At 42.8% G+C, this 14,064-nt stretch overlaps 1 protein-coding gene across 1 annotated transcript in view; it reads right to left on the reverse strand.

Annotated features, from left to right (window-relative positions):
- frem2b (FRAS1 related extracellular matrix 2b) overlaps nt 1-14,064 on the reverse strand; it is a 93,351-nt gene that overhangs the window by 38,357 nt on the left and 40,930 nt on the right. Inside the window, exons 3-5 of the mRNA XM_056283776.1 lie at nt 11,886-12,032; nt 3,447-3,677; nt 82-207 (exon numbers count right to left, since the gene is read on the reverse strand). Of these exons, the coding sequence (XP_056139751.1) occupies nt 82-207; nt 3,447-3,677; nt 11,886-12,032 (504 nt within the window). The remainder of the gene's footprint in view (nt 1-81; nt 208-3,446; nt 3,678-11,885; nt 12,033-14,064) is intronic.

Here is a 14,064-nt window from a genome sequence, read left to right on the forward strand (position 1 = left end):
CACTTCGGAGTCACCTGAGTTTTGTTTTTTTTTTTGACAAAAGATTCTGGCAGGTTAAAGTGAGTATTACACACTCCTTACCTTGCTGGGTATAGCAGATGACCATGAGCTCCTGACTGACATCTCCACTTCTGCGCACAGGAATTAGAAGCTCACCAATATCCTCCTCTATGTTGTAGGTGGCTGAGGGAATGGACACTTTTGACTCTGTATAGGAGGAAATGCAAAGATGAGCACATGGAGTTGTTACTCTTAATACATGTTTACGTGACATGCACGTAGTACCGAAATGTACTGAATACTTCATTAGTTATATTCATTCGTATCAGGTGATTAGTTCAAGGTTGTCTCCCGTGATTAATCATAGGTCTGTGTAAGATCTGCCTCTGACCCAATGATCAGAGACAAAGCAAAGGGTGGGACCCATGAATTCTCATTAGAGCCTGAATGGCTGTGTTTCTTTCGACTTTGATCAAAACACCCCATCTGCGTCATGTTTAACAAAATATACCCAGTGCTAGCCTGGCCTGCTTGCACAACACAACACAGAGAAATGGCCCTAGCTATTCACCTGGGACATGTGAAGGACGTATGCAGAAAATGTTATCTGGGAGAGAGACTACTATCTAGGAAAGGAAGCGTGAGGGATTCCTTGGGGCATTAATCAAACATGTGTAAGGAAGCTATGGGTCTTCCATGCTGAATTACCATAGAAATCCACTGATATTTGCCCCAATCCTTGCATGCAAACATGAACAATACAGGCTGGCGGGGATAAGCAAGGCATGTGTGTTAATTCCATCTGCAAGTGAAGACATGTTAAAACCTTTTCATCTGTTTTCCTGTCGGAACCCCATCTTCCTCTCTTCCCCTCTTTCTTTTAGTATTGTATTGCATGACCCTTTGCAAGGCGGTGAGCTTGCAATGTTCCAGATATAAATCCATCCATCCACTATAACAGAAGGAACATTTGTACCCTACACAGTGGCTATTGTCTCCAACATAAAGACATAACTAGTGAGGTAGTAGGTCTTGACCTCTCTTCTCACTTGAGGATGATACTGACTGCTATAATCTGAAACAGAGGACTTTTTCTTGCTGTAGTCTCGAGCCTCAAATCTGGTGTTAAATCAATATACACCTACTTAGACTGTGCTAAAGTTTTGTGGAGACAGTCCCCGGAGCATTAAATGGCTCAAAGTAAAAAAAACAAACAAACAAAAAAAAGTGAACATAGCATTCAACACATTTACATTTTAACAGGTCTCTCATGGCTCGATCTGTTTGACCTGCAGAGTGCATTAGAACATTGTGAATTAGCATCACACTATGGCAGCAACATTTTTTTTCCATATTAGCATAATCAGAGAGCAGTGGCTGGAGAAAAGCACAGTCTGTTCCAAATACAAGTAAATGGATATATTTTCACAACGGCCATTTATTTCAATTGCCGTCTTGCTATTATTTGTGAAACAAAAACATCTCTAACTATGGCAAGATGTTTCAACAGATAATCAAAATTTCTGATATCAAAGAATACAGAATTTGATATAATTTCTTTTTAAATTTGATAATAACGTTTCTGAAATAAGATATTTTTTCTATTTTGATATCAATACTTTTGAGAGGTGATTTGACAATTTTTAAATTTGGTATTGGATTTTCAATTTTAACATCAGCGCTTTTTATCTTGACAAATGTTTGAAGCGGGAGCGATGGCGCTGATTGTGAATGTCCCCGCAAAACATTAAAAGAATACGTACAGAAGTTCTGTTCACCAAGGAGCGAGACACTGTTGCTGCATGCATGCAGTCCAGCTTCGCAGCCTAATTTTCACAAACCGTCTGACAACACTGATACAGGCTACTGAATGAAATCCTGAAACGTGAACTGCCTGAAAGACTGCAACTAAAATAAGTTTACAAAATGTATAAATATCACAACTGCAAAATTGGACAGCAGGTTTGTGAATCTGGTATAACGCTTCTGACATCTGATAACAAAGCGATCAAAGCTGGATCTTAAAATACTGAAGTGAATTTCGGTGGGCCAGCCGGGAACCGCTGCAGCCGGGAAGCCAACCCGGGTCTCTCGCACCACGGGCGACTACATTAACCAGTCAACTAAAGGGTCCGACCCGTTTGCCAACCAGCCAGTGAGTCTACTCATAAAGGAGCGGTGTAGATGGAGGTGGCAGTGCTGTAGTAAAACAACTCACCCCAGCTTCCAACAAGTCTACCCTGAGTGCCGCCATGTTGCCTTTCTACTCGCCTCATATCTCATCGGTCTGATGCAATAAACTCCACGTGTCACCTATGTCAAAAAGGTCTCATACTCCTATATTGAGTAGGCAGTTCAGAAGGAGCCTAACTTAATGTATGTTTTCCCCCAGAAGTAAGAAAAAGCATGGATTTTCTCCATCACGGCGGTGATGCATATCGTTTTTTGTTGAATTTATCATGAGGGCAGTCAGTTCTACCATCCTAGACCTATATAAACATGTTTCCAGAAAAAAAAGTAAAAAAAAAAAAAAAAAAAAAAACATTTTCTTTCTCTGAGCATTAGGATATCAGGTCTGCAAAATGTACTATCAGGCTCTAAAGTTTAACGGCACAGATTTTGATGATTTTCAAAAGCCTTAAATCAAATTTCAAAATGTCTACAAATTGAGTAAAATCTACAATAAAAGTTTATGACCATGTTAATATTAAAAATTTTTTTTTATCAATTTCAAAATCACTGCACCACAAAGATCCATTGTGGGCTATGAATAAAATGCAGATATCAACATTTAACAAATAGATAACAAATCTCAAAGATGTGTGTCAGAATGTTGACATCATATTTTAAACGCACAAATCCAAATACGAACAAAATCTGATGTCATGTTTTATATTTCTGTGATGTAAAAAAACCAAAAACGATTAAATGTTAAATCAACTTGCCATATTTGCCTTAACATGTCAATCAGTTTAGCAGGGCAGCTACTGCAGTTTTTCCATGAGGATCATTCGAGACTCATGGGAGTTCTTCAACCTGGTACCTTTCATGCACGTTTGACCTTGTTTACTTGTGCTTGAGGAGAGGGAAACTCACGTCCCAATTACATAGAAGTCGTTGGGATTTCTGCTCTCTTTTCAGTCTCTGCAAGGTAATAAGCTACTTTTAAGATGCAATGCACTCTGGGACTCTGTTGGTGCTGCAGAAGGAGGCATGTATCTACATATTCACAGATCTGCGCAGGCTTTGAGCTGTACAGTGTGAGGGGGAAAAAAAACTTATTTTCTTTCTTCACCTAAAGACAAAATATTCAGAAGAATGGAAATCCATTTGAATACACACGAAAATATTAAACTGATTTATTTAACCAACAGCTAGAATTATGACACAATAAAACAATATTTGAAGCGTGTGTCGTGCTGTGTCGACACAGCATGTTTACTGACCATCACCAGGGTCCACGATCTCCACCATAGCAACCTCTGGAAATTCGAGTGCTGCCATGACAGGCTCTGACAGAATGATCTGAAACGTCTCTGACACCTCGTATTCACTGTCGGGCAAGATGCGGACCTTCCACGTAGCCGTGGTCTGTCCCGGGTTGAACTGGACCTGCTTTTGAGACTTTCCACGGAAATCTTTGTCCTTCTGTGCTGTGCCATCTTTGGTGCCTATACCTTGGGAAAGACAGGGAAAAGATTGGTTATTATCATAATCAGGGGACAAATGGGAAATCTGCCAAAATTGAACATTTCAGCTACATATCATATAGTAACCTTGGTGAGAGCCTACTAAAACAGAATAAATGTGGGTTTATAAAACAGATGGCCGAGACGTGCACCAGGAGACTAAACAGTGTGTCTTGACAGCAAACTCTATTCCCACTCATGTCAGTCTTGCCGCAGCAGCAATTATCAGAGGCTGAATGCGTCTTCGTGTCCTTCAGCATGACAGTTATTTGATCAGACTGAGAGACGCTATGGCTGTGGTGCTGGCAGGGCTCCTGTCAAAGTGAGGGGTAGTGAGGCAGGTGAAATGTCATGCAGACTTTCACTCCCTTTTAATCGTTGCACAACACACAGCAGGGGACGGCAGTAAATAAGGAAAACTGTCTACTCCCTTGGTAATCTTGCAGACTGCTGCAAATTTAGGAATATGCAAATGAGAAAAGAAACTGTACCAGCCCAAGCAAAAAAACAAAAAACAGCGGACTGCTCCTTTACTGCACAGCAGAGGAGAGTGTGAGGATTGCTGACACCTTTGTGTGTATGAGAGAGGAAAGTGAGTGGTATGACTTAGAAGTAAATGTTTGAGCCAAATCTAAACTACAAGCCAAGTAAGTTTAAATCCACTTTGGTTCTCATTTATATGAAGAAACAGCAAGCGTGTAGTGGAGTGAAGAATCCCTGAACTGAATCAGACTCTAGGACGACTGTTGGCGGCCAACACCAAGAGCGGTTTGAACTTTTTTTTTTCTTTTTGGCTTCCTGTTGAGTTTGATTGGAACTGTTCATTACTTGGAGAATCACACTATTGGATCGTCTCACTGAATTTGGTGACACTCTCTTGGCTTCTAATGCTGAGGACTGCCCTCAGACTCTCACCACTGCCAACCAAGAAATAATCTTCTTTTCCCTCATTAACCCTCTCTCTCTACTCTTCTCACTTCAACAACACAGACTTGTCTCATATTTACCCCTCTGTGCATTAATTTTTCTCCCAGCCTGGGGCCAAATGTATAAACCATGAGCACACGCGAAAACTGTACTTATGCCACTTTCCACACAGGTTTCAGATTGTATAAAAATCCACGGGCGCTGAGAATGTGCGTACCGGTACACATCTTTCACAACCATGCGTAAAAAAAAAAGAATATAGTATACGCAGTCTTTTGAGTCCGATTAGTGTGATGTTGCAAGTTGGCAAAAAAGGATAATAAAAGTGTGAATTTGGGTTAAAAAAAAAAACCCTTCACTGTGATTACACAGTGATGTGTGAATGGTTACCAACCTCTTTTTTGACAAGCCTTAATTTTGTTCCATCTTGACTAAATATGTTTGTCACTAAGCATTATAACAATTATAATGATAATGAACTTCATATAAATAAACAAATAAATATTACATGATCTTTATATAAATAAAGATTCTTTATTGGGGCGTAAGAATAACCTACACGCCTGAATCCCAATAAGCGGCCCACGGGCCAGAGAGCCAAACATCTGGCCTGCACCAATCCACTGGCACTAATGTACCTGTCATAACATGTGAAAAAAGTGTGTGCTGCTATACTTTATTTGACCTCACTCCACACCGTACACTTGACCTATGCTGTAGAGTGCGTGTAGACATAAGATGTACTCCGTGCTCTCTACGGCCCTTGACTACACAGAGCCACTCGCCAGCAAAGTCACAGATAGTTAATAACTGTCTTAAACCAAGAACATGGCCTGCACGAAAAAGCAGAAAGTCAACCAGGAAAACCGTCAGTTCCGATCTGACTGATCAGTTTTGTTTTACTTTACTGGACCACGCCAATGCCAAACAGACATGCTTGATATGCATGCAGATCATAGCTGTCTGCAAAGCAGATAATCTCAAGTGGCACTTCAACACTATGCATGCTGCCAGTTTTAATGCCAACCACCCTACAAAATCAAGATCGTAACAAACAAAAAACAGCAAATAAAATATCATACAAGCTCTCCGTTTCTACCATCTGTAAATCAACATCAGCACAAGCGAGTGAATCAGCTGCATCACTGCATGTTTCATGGAGCCTTGCTAAAGATAAGAAGCCATTCGCTGATGCTGAGCTGATAAAACGTGTGCAATTGATATGGCAGGTGAAGTTTTAAGTCGTGATGAGAAAAACAAGAAAACGGTTGTGGAACTATTAAAGCAGGTGCCATTGTCGGCTAACACGACAACAAGAAGAGCAGAACTTTTAGCAGAGGAGTGTTTTTCCAATCTGCTCACCGATTTGAAGAAAGCAGAAGCCATATCACTAGCCATAGACTTGTCCTGTGACTGAACCAATATGGAACAGCTATCTGTGTTCACAAGATTATTTTTGATGGGGAGACCTTTCGGGGAGAGCTACTTTGTTTGCTTCCTCTGCCTGGGTGCACAACTGGGGAAATCATCTTTGATGAATTAACACAGTTCTTTGGGAAAAATGGCTTGGATGTGAGCAAAATTGTGTCCGTTGTCACAGATGGGGCTCTGTCAATGGTGGGACAACACAAGGGCTTGATAAGCAGGCTTGCCGCTGTTAACCCAGCGCTCTTATCATTTCATTGCATTATTTGCAAATCAGGGTTGTGCATTCAACTGTGTGGGGAAATGAAAGAGGCGATGGATACTGTGACGAGACTGTTAAACTTCGTTCGCGAGAGTTCTAGCCTGCAACTTTTCCGAGCATTGCTGGAGGAAATGTCAGCAGAACACAAGGATCATTTGCTGCATAATGATGTTCACTGGCTGAGCAAAGGCCATGTGTTGGAGAGGGTGTGCAACGTGCATGATGAGCTTGTGTCATTTTTATCTGGACTGCAAAGCCAAAAAGCCCAAGAATATCAGAGGTTTTTAAGTGACAATAAGGTGATGGCATATGTTTTTTTTTTTTTGTGTGTTTGACATCATCCATCGATTCATTATCCAAGCCGCTTATCCTGATCAGGGTCACGGAAAGCTGGAGCCTATCCCAGCAGTCATTGGGCGGCAGGTGGGGAGACACCCTGAACAGGCCGCCAGTCCATCACTGGGCCCACACGTTCATACCTAGGGACAATTTAGTATGACCGATTCACCTGACCTACATGTCTTTGGATTGTGGGAGGAGACCGGAGCACCTGGAGGAAACCCATGCAGACATGAGGAGAACATGCAAAGTCCACACAGAGGACGACCTGGGATGACCCCCAAGGTTGGACAACCCTGGGAGTCAAACTCAAGACCTTCTTACTGTGAGGCGACTGCGCTAACCAATGCGCCACCGTCCCATCACCGTGTGTGACATGATGTCTCATGTAAATCACCTTAATCTGCATTTACAAGGCAAGAATCACACTGTTGCAGACATGTGCGAGGCAGCTGAAGCTTTCCAGTCAAAGCTGAACCTTTTGGAGAGAGACATTCATGGCAGAAAGTTGAACTTCCCACATCTGCGGGAGCATTGCGAGAAGAATGAAATGCGGGGGAAGGATTTCGTGACGAGCTTGGCAGAAAACTTCCAAGGAATGATTTGAAAGCTCCCCTAAAATCTCAACTGACATCCTCCTCTCCCTGAGACAGCCGTTCTCCATTTTGGCTGATGGCCAGTGGACCGCAGATGTCAAAAGGCTGGTACCTTCCATAGATGAGGCAACTCTTCAGATGGAGGTATTGGAGATGGGAACATCTGATTTGCTCAAAGCACAACACAAGGACGTTGGGGTGAGTGACTATTGGATCAATGTGGTTCCCCATGCTCGCTTCAAAAATGACACCCATCGCAATGCTCCTATTCACAATTTTCTCTGCTACATACGATCATGTGAGTCATTGTTTTTTTCAATGAACTCGATCAAGAACCAGGAAAGAAACAGACTCTCCAATGCACATCTTGGTCAGTGCCTCAGGCTTGCCACAACAGAATACAGGCCTGACATTAGAAGGATTGCCTCATCCCATCGCTCTCACTTCTCTCACTGATTGGTGAATACACATCCAATTATTTTTGTCCATTTGTTCATAATTAAATGGTTAGTTTTGGACTTATTTTGTTCCTAGAGTGTATTTTTTTCCTTGTGTGTCCCTCAACACAGGCTTTAAGAACCCCTGGCCTATATTATTATTACTATCACCACCACCACTACTGCCACTACTAATACTACTACTACTAATAATAATAGCAGCAACAACATCTGCACATAAAACAACTTTTGCTGCTGCAATGAGAAAAAAAAAACCTCGAAGGTTTTGGCTTGGCATGCATGACATGATTTAGCCCTTGGGGAAAACTAATTGGGGAACTCTGACCTACACCTTCAGGTGTGACTTGTTTTTAATCTCCTCCAGGGTCTGTGGCTCAGAACTAACGGCATTCACTGCTTCACTTACTTTCTGCCATTCAACATGGTAATGCCAGAGCTTAGGCTTCCAAATAATATGCGTTTTCTTCTGTCAATTTGATCAACCATTATTTCAAGTTCACAGTTGGTAAATTTGCACTTCTTTGGTTGCTTCTTAAATGCTTCCACCATTTCTCCTCAAAACTAAACTAAATGTTGGCCCTTTATATGCAAAGCAGGCGACTGGGGGTGTGGTGGAAGCCATTTATAGTAAATTGTGGGCATGGTCACAATTTCAGGATGATTGAGATGCATGAGGAAAAAACCCGTGGGGATAGACGCACGCGGGGTTTTATAAATCTGACAAAAAGATTGCATATACATGTTTCCTGTTTTGTGTGTACACAGATTTCTACACCTAAATATAGAGTGTTTTATACATTTGGCCCCTGGTCTCTCCCCTCTCTTCAGCACCCACACCCATCTCATCAATTTGAGACTAAATTCCCCAGTTACACACACACACTCTCACACAAACCTTGTAAAACGTATGTATGGAAGTGGTTTTGAGAGAACATTTTTGATAAAAGATTAGATTGATTTATTTTGTCCTGAATTTTGGTTGAAAAGAGTTTTGAAGAAAGTGAATTAAGATCTGTGAATCTGAAGAAAGTCAATTAATATTGGTTCAGCACCAGCAGTAATGCGGATGTCGTACCGGACCGTTGCGGTGAAGACGGAGCTGAGCCGGAAGGCAAAGCTCTCAATTTACCAGTCAATCTTTGTTCCAACCCTCACCTATGGTCATGAGTTTTGGGTAGTCACTGAAAGGGTGAGATCGCGGTTACAAGCGGCTGAAATTAGTTTCCTCTGTAGGGTGTCTGGGCTCAGCCTACGAGATGGGGTGAGGAGCTCGGACATCTGGAGGGAGCTTGGGGTAGAGCCGCGTTGAGGTGGTTCGGGCATCTGATTAGGATGCCTCCTGGGCGCCTTCCTTTGGAGGTTTACCGGGCAGGGCCAACTGGGAGGAGACCCCGGGGTAGACCCAGAACTCGCTGGAGGGACTAAATGACCAATCTGGCCTGGGAATGCCTTGGGATCCCCCAGGAGGAGCTGGAGGGCGTTGCTGGGGAGAGGGACGTCTGGAGTGCCCTACTTAGCTTGCTGCCACCGCGACCCGACCCCGGAGAAGCGGCTGAAGATGAATGAATGAATTAAGATCTATTCAGAACTACATTTGATTTGGTTATTCTTTTTTATGGGATTATCCCTTAGAAATCATCCTTACTTCCTTAATTTATTTTGTAGCGTGGGTTACAAAGAGAAGCTAGGCCTAACTAAGCCCCAAGTTATAATGACAGACTTAATTATCTGTCTGGCACGCCCAATTGTGATGACTATAATACATCCAGACCTCAAATTATGCTACAAAACTGATGAATGAATAAATGAACAACCGGAGAAAGAGGGGTCAATTTTTTAATGCTGTTAACTTGCTAAGAATTCAGAGGGAGAACGAAGCATAAAACCCCACAGTAACATTCAAGAAAAGAGCATCAGTAGATTGTAGGCGGAGAAATGTGTGAAATTGGGTTTTGAACAAAAAATGCCATTTCATTCTTTGATGAAAAAAAGGGGGGGCTTTGATACGCAAGTACAGTCAGAGAGAAATGGGGCCCTGTAAATGGGTGCTGAGATAAAACGATCAAGGCCAATGGAGCCTGAAGCATCACCTGTCTTCAGAGAAGAGTTACCACAGGGATATATGATTTTCTCTCTCACAATGCGAAGGACAGCTTGTTCTGATGACAGAAGCCATTCTGAGGCTGAATCCAATATAACCTCAGAACGAGTGGGGTCGGTGGAGCGGCGGTCACTAAGGACCTCTCTGATTGATGTTGTGTAAGGCAAGGCCAGAGGAAAGTTCATTGAATTCACATGGAGCCACTGGCCTAGGATCAGTCCCTGTGTTATCTCGGCAATGACGCATATGAGTGGCGGAAAATTGTTTTCAGGGCTCTTATATGCGTTCGTCAAAACGTTCAGATTTATTTTTTTTCCTTCCTTCATGTTCGGTACAGCAGAGGTAAAAACAACCTTTCAAAGCATTACTGTGAGGATCTAATGAATGTGTTTGTTGTTCCAGTTAAAAGCATCATACCACATCGTAATATCGTCAAAGACAGGACGTTGATCTTCTGAGCGTATACAGGGAACGTTTGCATGGGGTTGTTTTTTTTTTCCCAAGTAAAATGCCTACGACAAAATGCGATTTTTAAAAAGACTATGTAATAATTCTTTAGCGGATGCTCTGTACTGTATCTAAAACTTTTATTTCAATTACAAAGACCAGTCATGTGGCTGGAAGCGGTCATGACATTTTAGGGGACTTGAACTGGACCAGTCCTTCAGCTGATAATGGTATTGGGCAAAAGAGTGACAAAGGACAATAACTGGCAAGCAACTTAAAATGAGTAAGTTTTACAGTTAATCAGAAAGTTTCTGCGGTCCCTCCTGTTTAGGGTTCCTATTTTCTCAATGAATATTCAAATCTTTAACTCAGGTCTTTTTCATGTTTTGTTTCTGTTGCAATGGAAAGTTGGCTATTTCATGAGAGAATGGCAAATATAAATGACCATGAGTGACTAAATAAGTGCTGACAATTTAGAAAATTACTTTCCAAGCCCTACCTTTTTAATCAATTAATCTGTTTTATTATGCTGCCTTTATACACTACTACTACTACTTTCGGCTGCTCCCGTTTGGGGTCGCCACAGCAGATCATCCGTTTCCATTTCTTCCTGTCTTTTGCATCTTCCTATGTCACACAAGCCACCTACAGGTCCTCCCTCATCACTTCCATAAACCTCCTCTTTGGCCTTCCTCCTTTCCTCTTCCCTGGCAGCTCCATATTCAGCATCCTTCTCCCAATATACCCAGCATCTCTCCTCCACACATGTCCAAGCCATCTCAATCTTGCCTCTCTTGCTTTCCTTTATACAGATACATGGATTTTCTGTGAGACTTGGATAAATTGTGCTTTTTGATACCTTGAACCAGTGAAAAAAATCGCCAAAATCTGCATAGCTCTCTGAAGACATTTACTTAGTCTGTGGCTGGTGAGCAAAGAATGATGCAGGTTACAGCTAAATTAACCTCTGTTGGAGTACAGAAGTCATTTTCATTACACTCGAGTTTTTACAAAGAGAAAAAAATGGAGGAGGGAAAAAAAGGCAGGGAGGCCGGTGGTGGGGAGTCCAGCTGCTCATAAACTCTTGCAGGAGCCTTTTCTTTTTTGTTGTTATTGCTCCGGTTATTGCTCATTTAGTTCTGGGCAGTGAATAAGGTTGACTAAGTTGTTGAGCGGTGTCTTTCATTGAGTGACCTTTCTCATGAGGACATGCAGCCCCCGGACGATTGTCCTGTTCCATTGTGTGATTGGAGCATAAATACTGGGCCACGAGAGGGGTGCAAGGTCATGACCCCAGTGACGCTAGAGGGCGTCTAGACCACCCCCTAAGGCTGTGTTGGAAGAGAGAAGAGTATGGGATTTCATCCATGTTTATGCCTTCCACGTGAAGTTTGAGCGCTACATGAATCCAATGATTGGTATTCAAAGGGTTAAAGGTTAAAAGGCTTTTTCGACACAAAGACATCTTGGAGGGACTTTCCCCAACAACCAACGCATACGAAAGCACAGCGCAATGAGCAGCACTGTATTGTTACCTTCCTCAATCTGTCTCACTTTGGTTGGAGGGGAGGGGCGTTTCCATAACTGGTTTGTTTGCTATAATTCCAATGAAATCAGAAATCAGAGGGTAAATCCACTTACTGACAAAGGAGGTCTCTCCCAGGTAGCCTCTGCGTTTCAGCACCACCTCCAAGAACTTGACCTCTTCATCCACCACATGGAACTCCTTCTCGAAAGAGATCCAGGCCCAGTTCAGACGGAACTGCTGGCTCTTTAGTTTGTTACCTCCTGCAAATGAGCATATTTGGGAGCATTAAAACCATTTCAGAATCATCAGTTACATTCAAAACCCTTCAACAAAGGAAGTGAATTTGCACTGGATAATGTGACTCCAGTATAACCAAAAAATTAAAGAGGTGAAAGCTTTCCTGGGACCCCCCCCCCAACTTATGACAAGCTGCAAAAGGTTACACAGATAATTGTCTTAGAGACAGCACAGTAATTTTGATACCACCTTATTAGGATAACTTCCAGGGTACCTTTAGGACTTGACTTCGAGACTCCTTGCAAGAGTTTCATGAGCAGCAAGAGTAATGCACAGCCTCTATGCAAAGTGCATAGGAAGCCGGGAGACTAATTGCTCCATTTCTAATTAAGATAAAAAGGTCTCTGTTTCCTGTCTTAACTGGTCTATTTTCCCCTTGTCTTTTGAAGCTAGATTCAAAGGCACTGGGGCTGTAGCGCTGCAGGGCATTACTGACTGCTACCACACCAATTGACCGTAGATGGTAAGGGCAAAGCCACACACCAACATCAAGCAAACACACACACACACACACACACACACACACACACACACACACACACACACCGGTATGAGCACAGGCGCGCACACACACATGCACTTCAAAAAATATGCAAAAATGTGCAAGCCGTGGCAGATACACACAATCACCCCATCTCTCTGAAAAGTGCACACACACACACAAGCTTTTATGTGATAATCAGTAGTCAAAGAGTGGAGTCATAACCAGCTAACTAAGAGCCTCTACCTGAAGGAGCCAGCTTTCAAGCATATATGTGGTTCCTACAACATACAGACAGAGCTACCGGTGTACTGAATAATGACAGCGGGGGGGGGGGGGGGGGGGGTACAGGTGACCAAGCCGCTAGCCGGTTGGAAATACGAATGGGGGTGGAATTAAAAGGAATATCGCTAGCAGTGTCGTCCGGCTTTGTTCACAGGGTTTGAAAGGGTTGCCTTTGTTTGTGTTATGCACCGCCACCACTGAAGCCAAAGTTCACAACCCTCCCCACGCCGCTCCAGTTGTCATGGTCAGTAAAGCTGTCACGTCCCGCCGCCCGTTCCACTATTACCCATTTCTTTTTTGTGAGCAGGGCGAGACCTACGCGTTTACCCCAGTTGTTTTATTATGCGTGAAGGTGCAGGGTGCAGGCATCTGTGAGTGTGTGTGTGTGTGTGTGTGTGTGTGTGTGTGTGTGTGTGTGTGTGTGTGTGTGTGTGTGTGTGTGTGTGCATGCGAACTCTGTACCTGTCCAGAGCCATTTCATTCAGTGCAACAGTTTACACGTCTCCTCACATCGAGCACAAAGAGTCTACATACCCATGAACCCTTTGGCATAAACAATACTAAACTAGAGGAGTGCACTCGGTGGAGTGCAGATCCCTGCCAGGCGTATCTCCCCCTTCTCTGGCACAATAACAACCAGCTGAGGAGTTGCAGTATAAAACAGGTTTTTCAAAAGTTTTAAATCGATGCAACCATGAGCGGTCCTTGATCATACAGTCATAACTGTGCACAAATATCATTAGGCTGACAGGCCGAGCAGCATGAGAGATCCGCAGCGGACAGATACATGCACACACGGACAGAAAACCAGTGTTTTTCTTGCCATTACAAGACTTCTGCTCAGCACCCAAATCAACTGAACGGGAAATATGAGAAAAAAAAGATTTTTTTCCCCATAACATCAAACTATCAGAAACACATTTATGCCTGATCAAGGAAATAGAAAAGGGATCACATGAGGATTTCCGTAAGCTTTATCCCAAAAGCTGCTGGGGCTGTCAACACTAATGGGCTTTATCAACAAATGTGGATTAAAAAACAGCACAGAAGACAGATATTATTTGAACTTATGGATCTTGTTTGAGGGCAGACTTTAGAAAGACTCAGCGACATCAATACTAAGCTTCAACTGGGACGAAAGTGCAAAGGCAGTACGAAGCACACAGAACAGACCAGAAACCGCCCCCCCCCCCACCACCACAAAAAACAACAAATTTGTTAAATCATTT

This window comes from Lampris incognitus, chromosome 7 (assembly GCF_029633865.1).
Source record: "Lampris incognitus isolate fLamInc1 chromosome 7, fLamInc1.hap2, whole genome shotgun sequence".
Classification (NCBI taxonomy): domain Eukaryota; kingdom Metazoa; phylum Chordata; class Actinopteri; order Lampriformes; family Lampridae; genus Lampris; species Lampris incognitus.